Source organism: Phyllostomus discolor, chromosome 6 (assembly GCF_004126475.2).
Source record: "Phyllostomus discolor isolate MPI-MPIP mPhyDis1 chromosome 6, mPhyDis1.pri.v3, whole genome shotgun sequence".
In the NCBI taxonomy this organism is placed as follows: Eukaryota; Metazoa; Chordata; class Mammalia; order Chiroptera; family Phyllostomidae; genus Phyllostomus; species Phyllostomus discolor.
Genome location: NC_040908.2, coordinates 136,901,948 through 136,921,944, shown reverse-complemented (window position 1 = coordinate 136,921,944; position 19,997 = coordinate 136,901,948). Strand labels below are relative to the sequence as shown.

Here is a 19,997-nt window from a genome sequence, read left to right as displayed (position 1 = left end):
GTCCCTGAAGCTGTGAGGTGCCCCCTCTAAGTCCCCACCCACCTACAGTGTTTATGGTTTGCTGAATCCTGGTCACTCTTTTGTGGACTGTGTGTCTCCTATAAGCTCCTTCGGGGGCAGAGACCACATCTGGTTCAGTCACCATTGAGTCACCGGGGCTCAGCCCAACGTGATCTGCAGTACAAAGCCACCAACTGGACTTGCACCTCAAAGCTTTCCTTCCCATGTGGGAGCTGGGAGAGGACGATGCAGCTCCTGGAGGGGGGCAGGGTGAGTAACAAAGGGTAATGACTGCCCGTTAGTAAGGCCCCATTAAATTCCATGTCAGGAACTGCATGTATGCGAAGTAGGAGGGGGAGAGTGGGCCCACAAGAGGCCTCCCACTCCCAATGCCCCACCCTGGTGGCATCAGGGAGAACCCAGCTGCACGTCCTAGAGACCCCACGTGTGTGCTCCCTCAGCTAGGGTCGTCAGATTTAGCAACCAAAAATAGAGGATTCCCAGTCAAATTTGAATTTCAGATAAGCAACCAATAATTTTTAATTTAACCATGTCCCATGATACACCAAATAAACCCATATCTTAGTTCTGTCTTTATCATTTATTAATATTTGTCAATACTTAAACATAATTTAAGATTATGTATTATTTACGTGAAATTCAAACTTAACTGGTCCCCTTGCTTTTTATCTGGCAAACCCACCTGGAAGTACCCTAAGCTGTTGGGGCTTGGGGGGATTATGTCTCCAAATGGGCTGAAAAGCATGTCCCTGAGGGCCGAGGGGACACTGGAAAAGGCCAACTAGAGTCCCTGACTAGCAGGAAGGCCCCCAAGGAGCAGGAGGAGGAGAGCAGTGCCAGGCGGGGAAGAGGCGGCCAGCGGGCCCGTGGCCTGGGGAGTGGGTTCACGCTGCTTTCCTGGCATGGGGCGGAAGGTGGAGCTGCCCCAGCTGCTCCCCATTAAGCAGGGCTGGCATTTCAGAGCACGTCACAGGCGCTGGCTCCCAGCCCTGGAAGTCAGCGTCTGGCCTCTGAGCCAGCGCTGCCTGCCCAGCCCCAGCCCTCTCACCTCAGTGGACCAGACTAAGGGCCCCAACAGGCCCATTGTCATCCTGCCTGGTGCCTCAATGGGGCCATTCAGGGGCTTTGGGACCGGCCCCGCTGGAGGGCACTTCCTCCTCCCCCACCAGGGTGCCCTTGGCCACAGCCTTTGCCTGTGTGGGTGGGGGGTCTGGCTGTGGTGAAAGCAGCTGGCAGCCAGGCCAACATTACTGACTGAAGGCTGGATTGTTGACAGAGGGCACAGAAATGTCCCACATGTCACGGGACTCCAGGGCACTCTGCCCACACTGTGCCCCTCTCCCACCCCCACTCCAACGAAGCAGCTGGGCTTCCTGGGGGCCTGTACCTGAGGACTGTGCAGCAATGCCTCCCCCGGATCACTGAGGAACACAGGACGATTCGTCAGAGGCAGACTGTGTTCAAGGCCAGGCTTTGCCAAGTCCTAGCTGTGTGGGGTTGGGCAAGTTGCTGCACCTCCCTGGGCCTCTCTTTCTCCCTCTGTAAAATGAAACTAATAAAATCTACTTCCTAAGGTGGAGGCTGAATGAGATAAATCATCTTAGCATGTAGCATGGAGCCAGGAACTTAGGTGACTAATAAATGCTCCTTTCCCCTCTACCCCTTCTTATTTCTAGTTCTTCCTAATGCACAAAAGAACCAGGAAAATGTGCTCTCCAGGGACCAGCAGATCCAGAGCCCACTGCTTTGGGAATATCTTTGTTTGGGCTTTATCAAGGGGACACTGGGCCCCTTGCAGACCTGGGGCTCTGGCTGAGGCCCCTCTCAGCTCATACAGTCCATAATAAGGAGCATTTTAGTACACAACTCCTTGTCTTAACTCTGGTCCTCTTTCTACCACCCCACTCTGGGGTCACGAGCGTCTCAGATCCACTTTACTCTCCCAGACCTCCTGCCCCAGGCTGCTCCTTGGCCCTGATTTATAAATGAGCAGAGAGATGGATGCTGAACTCTAGGGCCAGTGTCAGGTAGTTAAAGGCAGCCAGCATGGGCCTTAAACACAGAACCAAGGAGCACTCACCCAGGCTGCATTACCATTCACCAGGAATCCCAGTTAACCCTTTCCTGTGGCTGACACCGTGGTGCAACGCCCACCCTACGTGGCAACCCTGGCCCCTGGCAGCAGGGAGGACGGACGGCCAGGGCTGCCTGTCCACCACGACCCTCTGCCATCTGCTCAGCAGACCAAGTCCAAACACGCTGCCCAGTGTTCTCTGGAGCTTGTGTGCATCCAAACCTCAGTCCCTCTTACTCCGTCGAGGACCCCTTTCTTGTGTGCCTCGACTCACCCAGCTCCCTTCTCTTCTTAATCCTCCCAGTGGGTCTTTCCCTATGGACCCATCAAAGAGAGTGGGGGCTACAGATCAGCTTCTGCACATTCATTGGGTCATACTTGTCAAAAACACACATTCATGGCTCTGGCTGTGTAGCTCCCTTGGTTAGAGCGTCATCCCAACATGCCAAGGTTGCAGATTCAATCCCCAGTTAGGGCACCTACACAAGAATCAACCAATGGATACACGGGTAAGTGGAACAGCAAACCAGTGTTTCTCTCTCTCTCCCCACCAACCCCTTAAATCGATAAATAAAAGGAAATAAAATAAAATTGATTTAAAAAACACCTGTTCTTGGCCTCCCCCAGATCTGCAAAATCAGAGTCTGAGGCTGGAGCCCATGACTGTGCATATTTACCAAGCCCCCCAGGTAATACTGATGCACAATGAAGTTTAAAAACCACTGTCGTGGAGGAAGAGACACATGCCTGAAATCTCTCTCTGGTCCCATAGGACCTTTCTTTGCACATTCCCTTTCCTGTTGTTAACTATCTGAAAGGATGAATTAATTGGTTTCCCTATTGCCAAATTACACTAATATAATTGAGCCCTGTCATCTCATTTCTCAACTGCATTCTGCCTTGGTATTTCTTGAGGGGTTTCTATCCATATATTAGGGTACAGCAGAAAATACACACACAAACACAAGCACACATGTACACACCTGAGACCTAACACTTAGAGAGAATTCACCAGAATGTCCGGAACTTTCCATGTGCTTCATACACATCGTGGTGTTTAATGCACAGAGCAGCCCCGTGTGGACCTCTCCTGCCTCCAGGGCAGATGAAGATGCAGGGGCAAGTTTAGCAACTCGCTCAAGGCCTCACCTTCAGGGAACAGAGCTAATTCCCAACCCTGATCTGTGTGGCCATGACCACTTGCACTATCCTGACATCTCAGAGGGGCTGGTCTCCTCCAGGAGATCTCACCCAAGGGTGCACCCGAATACCCTCAGAGCCCTAAGGATACAGATGCCAAAGCCTCATCCCAGGCCTGGATCTGTAAGGGAGCCGTCTGGGCATGTATACTATTTTGACATCTCCACAGGCTCCTGGCAAAGAACCACTGGACATGGGCCCAGGTCATGCCGATTGTGAAAGTAGGGTCTAGAAAGAGAACTCATGTTTCTTGACCCCAAGGACAGTGCTATTTCAGCCTCCGCACTGCCTCACAGGCTATGGTGCTCCCAGTGGTCAAAATGGATTTTCTACAGCCTCTCGAGGAGCATCTGGACACACACACACATGCACACACATGCCTGTGCTCACACAGATGTCCGTTCGCATGCAGGTGTGTGTCTACACACAAACAACTTCTTGATACCAGGCTGACCATCTTTCAGTCACAGGGCAGCCTTCCTGTCCCACTCAGGGCCAGGTCTGAACTTGAGTGAGGCTGGGAGGTCCCTCCTCCAGGTGGCTTGGATGGGGTTAAATGAGACAAGGCTAAGGGAGCAGGGGAGGTGGCAGAAAGCTCTCTGGACTCCCTTCACCACCTTTCTTCCTCCTGCAGAGTCCTGAGTGAGGCCACCAAAGCCTCCTCTTCCCTCTGTGATGGATGGCCCAGGTCTGAGACACAGGTGTCCACAAGGACAGGAGGTTTCCATGGCACCGGTGAGCATGTGAGTGGCTTTTAAATAGCCCTCGTTTACACAGAACAAGGTGGAAAAGCTCTGACATCAGCCTTAGACAATCATCTCACCAAAAGCCTGATTCAGAGGCTTAGTTCGTCTGCTTAGCTCTTACCAATGGGCTTTCCCCAAATCAACACCTGACTGCAGCATGATTTAAAGAAATGCCTCAGCAGGCAGACAGATTGCATTTACTCAGCACCTGCCTACTGAGAGGGCTTCCCTAGGCAGGGATCAAGAGCCCAGCACCGCCACTTGAACACACCCCGCCTCTTGATATTGCAGGACACATCCTGCCTCCTTTACAACCCTGTGCCGAAATCATGCCGTGCAATTTCCAGTTGCAATTCAAGGAGAAATGGAAGGAGGCTTCCAAAAAAGCAGAGAATCATGGGAGCTGGGCTCTGTTCTGGCTGTGGGAATAGCTGTTGGAGCTAGAAAGTATTTCACAGCTGTCTGTGAGAAAGGCTGGGGTGAAACGGCCTCTAGCTCCTGAAAGATGCCATCTCGACCAGCCAAGAGCACCCCCAGCAGAGTGGAGAGCTGAGGTCCTCTAATCCTGAGCTACCAGGGTATAGACTAGATCTCCCAGGAGCATTTACCAGATAGATTACAGCGCCCCCCACTCCACATCAGGCTGACCAAACATTAGTTCCAAAGCGAAGTACATAGGTGAATATGACAGAACGGTGTAAGAAATGGAGTGGCCATGTATTCTAGAAGTGTCTTTGATGACAATGTCTTCTAGGGTTGCCCTGTCCCTGCCCCCCACGACCAATCACAGGCTCGGGCTATTAGAGGCGATGGGGTCTATGATTCCAGACAGAGGTAGCGACTGAGTACTTTGTGGGAAGGGGATTTCTCTTAAGTACTTCTAAAGGGATGAGGGCATAAAAGCTCCTCCATTTCCTTAACTTCAATTTGCCTATGACTTTTCTAGGGGGTCTTGTTAAAGTGCAAATTCTCATTCAGAAGGTCTGGTGCTAGGCCCAGGGTTCTGCATTCTTAACAAACTTCCATGTGAGGCCATCGATGCTGGTCCACAGACCATACTTCTATTAACAAGGGTTTAAAGCACAAAAAGTGACCAGGAAAAAGGAAAACAAGAGGAAGGAAATGGGCAGGAAAAGGGAGCAAGAAAGAAAGAGAAAAAAGGAGGGAGGGAGGGAGGGACTAAAGATAGAATGGAACCAGAGCATGTTGGCAAACCCAGTCCTCCACCCCACACTCTGCTATGGGCACCTCAGAGCCAGCCCTGAACTCAGACAGAGTCTGCTCACAGGGTGAGGGTTCCCCTCCCTGAGCCACACCATCATCACCTTTTCCCAGCCAACCTGCCTCATCCGCTTTGCACTGAGACACTCACCAACCTTTGCACTAGGAGCCCCATGAAACAATCAAAAGTGTCAAAGGGATGACATTTCGACCCATTAGCACCGTAAGGGACACACTGTAAATTCCTTAGTAGGATCTGGAGAAGTAGTATAAGTAAGAGCTCTGGACTTGAACTCAGACCTGGATGCTAGTCCAGGTTCTGTCTAAAATCTTGCACAAGTCCCTGTCATTTACTCACTTCACATTTAGTAAACATGTACTGTGTGCTGGGCCCCGAGTCTGCCAATCAGAAGCCTGAGAAATGACCCGTCCCGTGTGAACCCTATAGGCCACCTCTAGAGCCCCCTCCTGTTTCCAGTCTAATGCATCTCTCTTTCCAACTCTGTTTCGAGGAGCAAACTACCAGTTATTTTTAAGAAACAAAAATAATCTGCCCTATTAAGGGAGAGATATTTTAAAACCACTGAATGGATTTTTCCTTCCCTGCTTTTTTTATTGATACATCTCCTCTCCTTCCAGTTCTAAAATAAGCGCCCTGTCTGCCCGCACACTAATCCAAAGGCAACACACTGCAGATGGCGCGGCCTGGGGAGAGCCAGGCGGAGGTCGCTTGGAAGGCGCCGGACCTGGAGGATACAGCAAGGCAGCCCGGCCAGCCTGGCCTTGCCCGTGGCCTGCTTCCTCTGAATCCAGGTGACGAGACGATCTTCAAAACAGCAGTGGAATGTGGCAAGAGTTGGTTTTCGCAAAAAACACATTTCTGACCAAATTCCAGTTCTTTGGAATGGAAAACCAGCAGCTTCCTGTTACAAAATGTACCCAACAGTTCATGTCGGATACACAAGTGTGGGCAATTCGTGTACTTCAAATCTAAATGTGGCCAAAAATATAATGAAGCCGGCATATTTTTAGTCAGGTAAGCATTTCTAGGGATTAGGTCAAATTTATATTGGTCTTTGTAACTCAGAGAAGAAACGATTCCAAAAGAGTGAGAAGCAGGGACTGGAGGGAAAGCCGCCCAGTCTACCAGGCAGCTGGGAGTCCCTGATTCCTGGTGACCATCTCCAGGTCAAGGGTGCTTCTCAGGACTAAACAGTGTGTGCTTTCCCAGGAGAGAAGCAGCGTCTTTCAAAGAACAGAGCCCAGGCCGCTTCAGGAGGCAAGTCACAGCTGGGCTTGGGCACCTCTCACACCGAAGAACCTTAATCACGTTTCCCCCCATGCCCTCAGTCGCATGTGTCTCTCCTCCCCGCCCTCAGCCAGATCTGGGTTTATTCGCAGCAGTACCAAGGAAGGACCGCAGGTGGGTAAGGAGGCCGGTTCTTCGGGCTCCGCCTGTGTCAGGCCTGGCTCCTCCACTTGCAAGTGGGCGACCCTGGGCAAGTTGTTATGCTCTCTGTGCCTTGGTTTACCTGTGAAGTGGAGGCAATGACAAACACAGCTACCTCAGAAGTCACTGCTTTTGTGATCAGAAGATGGGAAAGCGCATGTGAAATGCTTACAAGAGTATCCAGCACATCGTTAGCGCTAGGTAAGTAACAGTGGTTGTATCTACCCCCCACCAGGCACTTTTATACATACTGATTGCTTTAATATACATGACCTAATGAAATGCTACTTTCCCTGGAGAAACTGAGGCTTGGCACAGCTGACCTGTCCAAGCTGTAGTTCAACAACTATTGATTGAGGGCCTACTGTGTGCCATGCCCCACACCAGCCCTGGGGAAGTGAGAGACCAGGGAAATAAATACGGAGGTGGGATCTGAACGTGGGTCTGACTTCCTGCTTGGAGTCGGGAATGGGGGTCCTAAGAGGCCTGCCAGAAAGAACATAAACATGAAATTGAAGAGTTTTAATACTGACCACACAATCTTGATCAAGTGTCTGACCTTCTTGGGGCCTCCTATGTAAAATGGGTGGAATGCCACCAGACTTATCACATCGTTTTGAGGCTTAAATGAGATGTATATGTGAAGTTTCTGGTCCATAGGACGTATTCAATGGTGATCTGTTGCCACAATGATACCAGCCACAAAGAGGTTCTGACTTTTCTGATCCATTAAGCCAAATGCAAAAGCTTTCTAGTAGGAAGGAATTAAGAACACTTAAGTACTTGGCAGAAGGGAGGGGAAAAGAACATAGCTCAGAGCTGTTTCCGATTCTTTCAACCATCAGGTCCTTCAGAGCAGAACATCTGATTGCCATGAGTGAGGTGGGACGAACACTGGGCCAGGAGTCTGGAGGCCTGGGCTCCGGTTTTTCCTCTGCCCCTGGAGCTGGGTGATGGTAAGCAAGTCATCCCCCGCTCTCTGGGCCACGGCTCTCCCATCTGCACAAGGAATTGTGGGAGCAGATGGCCTCCCAGCTCTACGTTGGCTTAGCTGTCCTAAGTCTTTGAGGCATCCATCGCTAAGTAGACGTCCCAAGTAAGCCTGGTTATTCTAAATCTGGTTTTGTCACCTAAATGGTACTTTTCCCTCTGGGGCTGGCCTTCCTCCTTCCTCAGACAATTAACAACCAAAGTCAGCACACCACACCGGAAGGCCTGACAGCTCTGGGACGCCCGCAGCCCACACATTTTGACGTAAACATGCGTCACTCACAGGACTGAAAAGAATCAAAGCAAATCAGCACAAAATGGGGGCTGTGTGCTGAGCTGCAGCCAAGAAGCCTGTGGCAGGGGGACCGGAAGGAGGTGCTGCCAGCTGTCAGGCACGTGGATCCCACCCGGCCCGGCAGCACCGGGGTGACCTGGCGGACAGCAGCCCCAGCAGCGAGCGAGGGAGATGGTGCCCAGATTGCAGGAGAATGTGAGCAAAAGCACTGGGCTCCCCATGCTATCCATGAGACAGGCCGTGACAGGCCCAGGAGGCGCCGACCAAAAGGAAACAGGGAGGAGGCCAAGGCCTGGAAAATGGGCGAGCAGGCTCCAAGGAGGAGAGGGTTAGGGGCCTGGATTGTCATTTTTTAAAAAATGTATGGATTGGTTGATTTTAGAGAGAGAGGAAGGGTGAGAGAGAGGAAGGGAGAGAAACAATTTGTTGTTCCATTTATTTATGCATTCATCCGTTAATTCTTATATTCTCCTATGTGCCCTGACTGGGGCTAGAAGCCATGCCCGTGGCATAGTGCGAGAACGCTCTAACCTGCTGCACTACCCCACCAGGGCGAGGCTTGGTTGTTGTAAGCAGCAGCTCTGTGTGGAACTCAGGCCTCTTCCAGGTACTGGCAGAAGAAGGCAGTGGTTAAGAGCACAGATTTTAGAATCAGGAACACTCAGGTTCAAACCCTGCCGCCGTGCATACAGCTGTGTGCCCTGCACTCGCTCCATGACCCCTTTCAGGCTGGGCCTCACTGATGCCTCATTTTCTCCTTACTGGCAAATTGGGATCAATAATATTGGCTCAGAAAGTTCATGTAAGTATTAATTAAAATTAAGTTCGGAAATGGCACATAAATAGTTGCTGTAATCATTATTCGTAGAGGGTGTGCCCCATACTAGAACTCTCTAAACCTTCCCCTTTTCTTAACCAACTGAAGTCCTACAGAACCCTTCTCAGTGCCCCCCCAGCCCCCCAAAGTTGGGAGCACCTACCAAAGCCCATGTCGTTCTATCCCTGCCTTCCGGGGTGCAGTACCGCCGTGATCACACCCTGACAAGTCTCCCTTCCCTGGAGCAGACGGACAGTTTGCACATGGCAAACACCCTGTGTAAAGGAACCTACCCTGTCCCTCTCCCCGCCGGAGCAGGTGAGTTCCCCTAAGACCCAACAGGGGAGAGCTTTGCTGCTAATCTCAGCCAGTGTTCACGCTGCCTGTTCCCATGCTTGGCCACCCACCATCTCTTCTGGGTTCACATCCCACGAAGGTCTGTAGGATCCGTGTTTCAGCCACAGCTTTATGAACACAGCTGGTGCTCGATATCCACATACTCCTGTTTTTGAATTCTTCCTTTTATCGTCCCACTCCCATCCTTCTTTTCTCCTGCAAATATTAACTAAGAACCTACTGTTGGTCCTACCTCAAGTGCTGGACTTGAGCCCGAAGGGATAAGGAGAGACACATCCTTGATCTCATGGAAGCCATGGTCTGGCCAACTAAGCATCCACAGTCCAAGCTGGGGGGCACCACAGAGCAGGCTGTGGGAGAGTGAGATAGTGCATCCAGACCATGGTCATAGCAGAAGGCTTCCTGGAGGAGGTGACATGAAGCCTCAACTTGAATGGGTAACGGATAGGGACAAGTTAGCAGATGTAAGTAGGGGGAGGGGAAGAGGGTCAAAGTGGAGAAAAGAACTTGCTTCCACTCATACTCCTTACCTTCCCAGTGCCTAGACTAGTAGTACTCAACAAGAGGTCTTAATATATTTTTAATATTTTTTCATTTTTAAAAATTTCTTTTATATTTTCACTTGTGTAAACTCCTTAGAATTTTACAAGAGATCACCGAATCAAACCGGATCCTTTGATTTCCATTAAATGCCAGCAAGCACTCTGAGAACAAGGAACTAAGTGAAGCTTCTCACACTACACCAGAAAGCAGATAAGGAGTCCGGTCGCAAACCTAGTGAAACCAGCTCGGCCAGGCTACTTAGTGTGAGTGCACATGCGCGCACACACACACACACACACACTCCTGTCGGAGCTATGTTCTCATGGGCACACTGTAGATGTCCAGGGGGATTGCTAATGTACACTCTGATTAGTCAGGCTTTGCTTTGTTTTCCAACATTTTATTGTGAAAAACTTCAAACCCAGAAAAGTTGAAAGAACTGTCCATGCATCTTCACCGAGATTCACTGGTTAACATTCTACAACACTTGCGTTCTCTTTCTCTCTGCAGACACACTCGCTCTTTTCTTTCCTGAACCACCTGAGAGTTAGTTGCTGACACCAAGACACTTCACCTGGAAATATTTCAGCACGTACTTCCCAAGAAAAAGGACCTTTCCTTATATAACCCCAGTACCACTAAGGTGGCTGGAGCAATACCATCTCATAGAACCTGCATTCGGATATCCGCACTTGTCTACAAAATGACCTTTCCGGCATTAATGGTTTTCCCCGTGCATGTTCCGGTCAAGGAGCTCTCCTTGGATTTGTCTGTTTCTGGACTTGTCCTTTACCTGCCTTTTAAAACTTTTTGTCTTTCATGACTTCGACAGTTTTGATGACTTGTTGTCTTAAAGAATGATCCACAGTCTGAATTTATTTGATTGTTTCCTTGTGCCAACAAATGATTTTGATCCGATTCCCCATTTTTCCCTTCCTCTGTCCAAAAGCAGCCCTGCCAATCACACGCAGGGTAACGCTTCATGACACCTGGGGTCTTGGAGAACTTGGAATTTCACACATCCCAGATTGGGTTAATTGATATTATTAAGAAATTTTATTATTATTATTATTACTGATTACAATCAATAATAATCAATAATAATAATCAATATTGCAATACAATAAGCAAATATTTAATATTTGAAAGAATACTTTCAATATTTCTGAATTCTGGGGCAGAGAGGAATAGCCAGACAGTTGAAATTTTACAGCAATTTACTTTGAGTCAGTATTAACAATGTCTTTTCAAATATTTTTTTCAAAGTGCTTTCACACTTGCTATTTAAGAACCTTGACTTTTGGTCAAGGTTTAGGAGTTTAATTTCTGGGTCCACCACTTCACCAGATGTGCTAGGTAGAAAAGTTGCTTAACCTCTCTCAGCCGTGGTTTCCTTAAAGGGTTTAAGCTGCTTACACCAGTACCTCATTCATAATAACTGCCTCTATTAAGCTTTACAATAACCCTTCAAGAAAAGCAGAGTAGGTATTGCCCTGCTTCTTTCATGCGTGAGGTCACAGAAGCTCAAAAGACAATGTGACTTTTGAAGGTTATGCAGCAAAGTGTCAAAAGAAATGATTAGAACCACAGTTGCTGACTTCCAGAGCTGCCAGTCATATTTCTACTGAAGAAGCAGCATCTCCCTCATAGGATGTTGTGAGGATTAAATGAAATGATACATGTCTCTTGCTATCCGTTATCCTGGTACAGAGGCTACGTTCAATCTGCGTCAGTGACCATTATTTTAATTATTTTTGTGTCACACTGCCATGAATAACTGATTGTGTTCAAAGGCCCCTAAAGAACCCTGGAAGATAGGCTCATAATAATTTTGACCAAGCCCCCATTTCTACCCTATCTTCTATCCCACCAAGACAGAGTGGTTGGCTCTGAATGGTATGGCTCACTTGGTTGGGCATTGTCCCACAAAGGGAAAGGTCACTGGTTCAATTCCCGGTCAGGGCATAGGCCTGGGTTGCAGGTTTGGTCCCCAGCATGAGAGGTGTGTATGAGAGGCAACCAACTGATGTTTCTCTTTCCCATAGATGTTTCCCTCTCTCTCTTTCTTCTTCCCTTCCCCTCTCTCTAGAAAAATAAAATAAAATCCTCAAAAAAACACAGGAGGGCAGAGTTGGAACTGAAAATTCACTGAAGGTATTAAGGTTTTGATTGGGAGGAGAGACAAAATATTTGGACGCTGTGGGGCCATTGTTTGCAAAACACAAGAAAGGGTCTGTTTTCCTTGGGAAAGGAAGCACTACGTCGTGAGTCATTCTTCAGGTTCTGTGTGGGAGGCTAGGGTTCCTGCAAAAACCTTTGTGTGGCTCTCTATTGTCCTATGTGGACTGAAGCATAAAGCCTGACCCAGTTTTGTTCCCAAAATCACATGGCCCATTCTGCCCAAGACAGTCTAGGAACACATTGTCCATCTCCTTGAACAATGTGACCAAGTTGCCATTGAAGAAGAAGAGACAGCGTCACCATTGAAACTGACCCTGTGGCTATCGGTAAAACCTTTGGGCAGCTGGCCATGCCTTGGGGGCACCTAATGACCAAACTGGTCACAAGGTCTGTCTCCCATCACAATCAGACGGGGCATGAGAAAAGAGGGATTTCCTTCTGTCCTCAGAACAATAAGGAGCCATTCAAAAGTCCAATCAGCAGGACTGTTTCATTCTTTGTCTTGGGCCGGGCCGTCAGTGTGATCACTTCTGCCGTGCCAGTGCCAGCTCAGACTGGGTGTACAAGAGAGCCTTCCCAAGTGTTTGGCTTGCAGCAGATCCCTCGGTGTGGGTAGTGCTGTCAAGACGGCATGTCTGGGACCAAGACGTAGAGGTTTCATTTCACAACTCTGGATATGACTCATTTAGAGGAGGTTGTTCTTAATTTACTCTTGTTTCCCATTCATCTAACCAAAGCCCTGCCATGTTCTCTGCTTTCACGGTGCAAGCCATCTGTCCTTCTATGCCATCAACCATGCACTTGGGAGACAGAGAGGTAGAGTGGGAAGAACATGAGCTTGGAATGAGGCAAATCTGGTTTCCAAACTTGGCTCTGGCTTTGGATGATAAAAATAGGCAATACCTATTCCTTGCTTATGACACGCCAGGCAGGGTGCTCACACACCTACTTGTATTATCTCCCTGAATCCTCATAGCCAACCTATGAGCATCCACATTTCTTCTTCATAGATGAAGACACTGACATTTAGTTGTTAAATATCTTGCCCAAAGCTCAGCTTTCTCATATAAAATCCACACTGCTTCACATTTTACCCAGTTTCTTGCGTCTCAAATTAAATTACACATCCACACACGCGCGCAGACTACTCGGCACACAGCAGATGCTCCACGAAGGTCGCCTTCCCCGCTGCTGAACCTGACTCTAAGAAACAGAAATCTCTGACCTTAAGCCAGAATCTCACTGGGTGGTTTGGCTTTGTCAAACCAGCTTCAGGAGCTTCACCACAGCCTAATTAACACAGCTCTCTTGAGGCTACATCTCTTATGTCTTATAAGTAAATAAAACGAAATACCAATATTTGGTGCTTCTATCTTGGTCGCAGAGGAAAAGAGTGTGAAAAGTGGGAAGCAGATCTAGCTCCTCTGAAAGTTGGAAATTGGGCTATAATTCCTCCAGCCTGGCCTTTGATGTGTGTGTGCTTACATGTGCTCATTACTTTAAGCTGTTCCATGTGTATATATTTGTATACATGTGTGTATATATGTGTATATATACATATCCAGAAGTAGATGTATTTATATACATATATATACACACATAATGATACACTAAATATGCCACCAGTCCCACCCCTAAAGTGTCTTCAGAAAATTAACCCATGAAATAAGCTATAATATGTGAACTATAAACATTCTTGCATGTTGGCAGATAACCATGCTACACATTCCCCTCCAAGAACTGAGAAAGAGAAGAAAGGGAATAACACAATAGCAAAAAAATGCACTAATCAAATCCATAATCAACTTTGATGATGGAGCACAGATTCTAATCAAAACACAATGGGGTAAAGTTGCAACAGGTTGTAAGCTTGGAGCCAAGCGCTCTTCCCAGGGGCCTTGCCTGCATTTTCTTTTTAAACATCTAAAACACCCACAGAGGATTTCAATCACTTCTAATTACTTTTTTTTTAAAGAAATGAGTTGCAAGTTGAGCACCAGGCTCCTAAAAACAGGAAATATCAAAGTATTATATATAATTTTTTTTCCTTGCAACTGCTTCTTAAAAATAGGCCAACCTCTCCTCAAATAGCTCATGAGCATTCCTTATCTGAAGGCTGGCCGGGCAGGGTTTCTGAACTAACACAGAGCCTATCTCTAAAACAAGTCTTTGCACATGGTCATAATTTATACACCACGTTGATGGAGCAGATGCTATAAATGTTCATTCTTGGGGGAGGGGCCAGGTATCCCAGCACCAGGAAGGGCATCTGGGAGGGTGTGCTGCTGCAGAACACAGTTCCCCCCACTGCGGGGATGATCCCCAGCTATAGGTTTGTGGGAGGAGTCAAGGTGAGGGGCTTGGGGTCGACAGTGGGGCTGCACCTCAGAGCTATTTTCTGGCTTGCTGGCTACGTTAGGTCTTTTCACACTTGATGGAGGAGAGCGGGCTTGGGGAAATGGGCTGTCGCTGGCTGAAGAGAATTTGCTGCATAATAAAAGGAGCTGTGAAAATGGCCTCCTTTTGCCTATAACTACCACATTGAATATTCTGGACCCCAAGCTAATAATAATCATCACTGTCATTTTCCAAGGGTCTGTTATGAACCAGGCTTTTATGGACACTGTCTCCCCAGCTTCTCATCACCACCCTGCATGCTCAGAATTACTGTCCACTAAGAAGCCAGCATGCAAATCCAATCCTTCAACTGTGAGAAGACTTTGTTCTTTTTCTCGTCACCTTTTAAAAGAAAGATACTAGAAACAGAGCCATTGCCTATTGCGTGAAGATGAGGCTTCCCTGTGATGACATCAAGTCCTGCTCTGCACCACTGCACAGCCCTGCTCTTCATCTTTCCCTGTCTTGCCATCTCACTGCCTCTCCTCCCCACCCAGGCACTTGTGCCTGTTTCTGAAACCCAGCCACCTCCTGCCTCCTCCACAAAGCCCTCTGGACTTCTCCAACCATCACGGCCCTTCTCTTCCCTTGAACTACCAGCATACCTCTTAGCCCTGTCTCTGTTTTGCCCTATTGCCCTTGGTACGTCAGTCATGCCTCCCAACCAGACTATAAAATCCCGAAGGGCCAGCCATGTTTTATTTACCCTGTTCGTCTGCCAGCACACGCTGAAGAAGGCAGCTACAAAGAGGGGGAAGACCACCAGCCTTGAAGCCAGAACAACCTGAGCTAGAATCCCTGCTCCGCCATACTGGAGCAGGATGACTTAAAGCTAGTGACTCCACTTCACTCTGTCTCACTTACTCTTCTAGCTCAGCGGTTAGAGCAGTGGTCTTATAAATTACAGCCTGAAAGAAATCAGGAAGTCTCTATGGTTACCTGTGGGTAGCATCGTGGTTAAGGGCACAGAGTCCACAGTCAGCCTGTCCAAGTCCTAATTCTGCTTTTGTTACTCACAAGGCCACTAACCCTGTCTTTGCCTCAGTTTTCTCTGAGTAAAATGACAGTAACAACACTTTTTCCACTGGATTATCATAAGAATCAAGAGGCATTTTATATAGTATCTTTAGCACAATTCCTGACACATAGGAAGTATTGTGTAATGATTTGCCATTATCACATTATTATTGTTATAGAAAATGCCATATCTGCTTTAAGTGTTACTGTGAGGATGAAATGAGATTACATGTAAAGAGCCTGGCACATCAGACCCTCAACAAATGGTTCTGCCCTTCCCTCATCTTCCCACTGTGCCAGTTGTACTAGGCAGGTGATTGATGCTCTGAAAATCCTTGTGAACCAGTGGACACCTCCTCAAGGGCTTGAGAGAAGAAGCTTTGCCTTTTCTTACTTCCAGGCCATTAGATCTAGATAGCATGTCCTATCTCTTGCTTAGCAATATAAATAGCTAATTTTATTGTGTTCCTTGTTTGCCAAACACTGGATTAAACACTTCACATACTTTTTCCCTCTTAATCCACCCTATTTGTGTGGTTGTTTATGTCCATTTTTAAAGATGGGAACACTGAGGCCCAGAGAGGTTAACTGACCCAGTCATCCAGTTATTATTCCATGGCAAAGACAGGACATCATGGATATCAACCTGACTTTAAAACCTGTGCTATTGCCCCAACCGGTGTGGCTCACTTGGTTGGGTGTTGTCCCGCAAAGCAAAAGGTCACTGGTTCAATTCCCAGTCAGGGCAATGCCTGGATTTCGGGTTTGGTCTCTTGTCAGGGTGCATACGAGAGGCAACTGATTGATGTTTTCTCTCTCTCATCCCTCCCTTCCCCTCTCTCTAAAAAAAATAAATGCATAAAATCTTAAAAAAAAAACACCTGTGCTATTGACCACTGCACAACTCAGCTTTCTGTCCCAAAGCCCCTAAATAAAAGGAGAATCAGAGGCCCAAAGACATCGTTTGCCATTTAGCTCATCATTCTCTAAGTATGTCCTAGCAATAAATACTATGTTTTGGATCAGGGACTATAGATGTCAAGCCAGATACAGTCCTCAAGCCATAATGGAGAGGCTTTCCCTCCTGGTGAACAGGCACAGTGTCCGGAAGACTGTAGCCTGATCCAAAGAAGGGAAAATCCCTTTTATCAAGGTCACTTTGATACCAGGGTGGGGCACTGGGAACAAGGATCTGCCACGTGCCACAGAGAAGAGCCCCAAGAAAGCCCAGACACATAAGTAAAGGTCAGACTGGTAAAAACCAGGATAGCCTATTGGGGAGTGGTCAATTTCCTTAGCAGTCCATCTAAACCATGCTCAGGGTCAGTGCACTGAGGGCAAGGCAACGTGGAATGGGGCATCCTGGGAAATGTGCACCAAGGGTGAGGGAGGGAAGCAAAGCCTTGAGGGAACAGGACCGTGCCAGACCCTCTGTGAGCAGCAGCAGGACATTTTTTCAGGGAGGAGGTGATGAATCACCTTTCCAGAGCCTGCCCAGTGCAAGTCCTCCAACAGTGTTAAGTAAAGGGTCAAACGGGCAAAGGCAGAGCAGCTGCCTGGGTATGAACAATCAACCCCAGCATCTACTTTCCCTCTGATTCCTCAGGCCCTCCTCATCAGCCTGGATGTGTGTCATAGCCCAGAGTCACTGCTCTGGCCTCCCACACACCGCCCACCACATCTCGTAAGCCCCGCCTCCCAGGATGAAGGGGAAACACTGACAAGACTGTACCCCTGAGTTCATTCCCATATCAGAGCTCACTGGACCAATCCTGCGGCCAACAGCAGAAAAACAGAGCAGAACACAAAAACCCTAGCCGGGACAGGCCCCAGGAGCACTGGGGGAAATCTTGCCTTCCTCCCACACGCCATCACTCAAACCTGTCAGCTTCCAAAAACATTTAGCAAGTGCAGCAGCTAGGGGCATGCTTATCAGCCTGGCGTGGGAGCTTAATCTGCTTTGAGGGCCTTCTCCAGCCCAGAGCTCCAAAAGTCTGCTTACAATTAGCTTCCAGCTCCAGTTCCTACATCAGAAAGGCTAGGAATGTGTTGAGTTCTAGCCTCTGATCAGAGAAAACTCCAGGAGAAGGTGGAGACAGTGTCAGTAGGAAAGTAAGTGCCAAAAAGGTCAGCTGGTCTGTTGCCACTTCCCTGACACCAGCTTCAAACTACCTCCCCCTCTGCCTTCCCGTCCCTCATCTCTCCTGACCAGGACAGTCACATCCGTCAAGTCAGCCTGTCCCCAAAAGTCCCTGATGACTGACTGCCAAGAAAATACGACGTGCCCCTGCTCCCTCCTACCACAAGAGGGAAGAAAAACAGCAGGGAGGGCAGCAGGCCAAGAGAACCTGATTGGTCCTTGCTGATTTCCTTAAAAGAGATTGAATGGCCAGAGGCTGCCACCCAGCCGAATTGGGTGATGTGAGCTCTGACTGGAAAGGTAGAAGTCACTACTTCTCTTCAAGCCACCCCTCACCCCCACACCCAGTCACCCGGGCCACAGAGCTACCGGCTACCCGCAGCAGGATCTACTATCCAGGAAGGAGGGGCTTAGCTTCGGGCCGCCATTCTGAGCAGCCACCCCCACCCCCACCGCAACAGCCAGCCAAGACGCTAGGAGTCTCCAGCTGGCTGCTTCAGCTGGTGCACCGGGCACTCCTACTGCAGTCCCAGCACCATGCCCGCAATCCTGTTAGTCCAAGGGATGGAGCAAGGGCAGGTCATCTTCAAGATGAGGGAGCAGGTTCACTGCCACCCCTAGACTCCTTTTCCTGGATATTGCAGCCACAGGGGCATCGAGCCCAACAAGGCCTCTGAGCATTCCTTGTCAGGGATAAAATCTCTGTAGAACCGACAGACAGACAGACAGACAGACAGTCGATACAGCTTTTGGAGGGCCAAGCCCTCAACATGCAGGATTTGACATTTCCAGCACTGACAGTTAAAAACAAAACAAAACAAAAAAACACCCAGCCATGCCCCCAAAGGAAGCCGCAGGTATGCCCGCACCCGGGTCTCAAACGGATCTTTAAGGCAAACCTAGGCCACCCGGGCCACACCCACCGGCCAGGCTACTCTCCTGGAGCATCCCCCAATCTGCCGGTCTAAGTGGATTCCCTTCTCTGCCCGCAGGGCAGCCCTTTCTCCCCATCCTGCCATGCCACCCCCTAAAAAAAGTATTCACCAATCCCCCTAGAATGCTGTCCCGGCACTCAGCCCCTCTCACCTGGGTATCGAACCCGTTTTCCAGCGAGCCGGTCTTCCGCAGCGGGAGCCCCTCCCCCGCCGGCTCCTGCAGCCCCTGCGATTTCAGTGGGATCTGGCTAGGGAAGGTGGTCTTGCTCACCTCCACCTTGCTTCCCAACTTGAGGTAGCAGGGCTGGGGGCCGGCCCGGGCCGGGGGCACGTGCAGGATGGGCGCGGCGCTATGCACGGGTTTGGGCAGTCCCGACTTCATTTTGGAGGCGACCAGGATGGCCGGCATCTTTTCGCGGGGCTTCGGCTTTCCCAGCACGTCCCTGGCAGCGGCGGCGGAGGCGACCGCTAAAGGCAGCGCGAGCAGCAGAGTAGGCGCCGGGCCTCGGCCCTCGAGGCGCCCACCACCAGTGGAGGGGGAAAAAAATCCCCGCGTCGGGGAGTTCGGAGCAAAACGATGAGCGCGCCTTCGAGATGCTGGAATGCTGCGGAGGACTAGTCGCGGTGCTCAACTGGTCCCACCTGGATGGATGCTGCAGCCGAGTCTCACGCCCCTTCTGGGCGGCCAATTCAGGGGCTCTGGGAGCTCAGGGGCTGTTGCCTCTTGCGATTCTCTTCCTGGGAACCTGAGGCTTGCAAGCCCATATTAACTCTTCACTGCATCTCCGAAGCGAGGAGGCCCCTTTGGAAAAAAGGCGGAGGGGACCCAAGCCTCCTGCTCCTGGAGCCTGCGGATGTGAGCGGGCGAGGGAAGGAGCTAGCTGCGGAGGAAGAGAAGGAGAGAACAGTGAAGGAAGAAGAGGGAGAGCGCACGGAGCTCAAGACGTCTCAAGACCACCGAGAGGCAGCTGATGTCCTGAGCGTGAGCACCGCAGTGTCACCCACGACGCAGAGGCGCGGCGAGAGCCCCCGAAAGGTCTCTCTAGGCGTGACAGTCACCACTGCCCAGAAGCCCCCCGGACAGATAGCACCTTAACGCCTGCGGGTCTGCACATGCTCCGTGCGCTATAGCGCAGCAAGGCTGTGGCTGTGGGGCGCGGACACCCGGACGCGCGGCTGGGCAGGGCTGCGCTCGAGAGCGGCCGCCGCACACCCCGGGAAGGCTGCGCTGGCTGCGGGGCTCAGTGCAGGGGAAGACAGGCTGCGGCCGGCGAGGCTGCGGCGCGCGCTGACAGCCGGGACCGCCCCAGAGCGCCCATTGGTCCGCGGCGCACCTATCAGCGGCCGAGGATCACACAGCGAGGGGGCGTGTCATCAACTCCTAGGCTGCAGCCGAAACTCTGGGGCCGCGCTTGGCAGCAAGTACAAAGCGGGCTGGTGGCCTCTCTGCGGCACTGTTCCCGCGGCGCGCTTCCCCGCGGGCCGACACCCCCGCTCCCTGAAAACTTCTTTTAAAAAATGCCCTTTCGAACGCAAACGCCCGCCTCCGGGCCCCGCAGGCACGGCTCGGGGGAAGTTTTGTTTCCTTTTTGAAATTATTCTGGTCACCTTAA

The 19,997-nt window shown here is 49.9% G+C and overlaps 1 protein-coding gene across 5 annotated transcripts in view; it reads right to left on the bottom strand.

The window, feature by feature from the left end:
* The window catches only part of NAV2 (neuron navigator 2), a 365,536-nt gene extending 345,914 nt beyond the window's left edge, over window positions 1-19,622 (bottom strand). For 4 of the 5 annotated variants that reach the window (XM_036029138.1, XM_036029139.1, XM_028515604.2 and 1 more), the window contains exon 1: window positions 18,536-19,621. In XM_036029138.1, coding sequence (XP_035885031.1) covers window positions 18,536-18,793 — 258 coding nt within the window. In that variant the 5' untranslated portion in view covers window positions 18,794-19,621. Of the gene's footprint in view, window positions 1-18,535 lie in introns of all 5 variants that reach the window. The other variant, XM_028515602.2, reaches the window with a different exon arrangement.
* Between the last annotated feature and the right edge of the window lie 375 nt (window positions 19,623-19,997).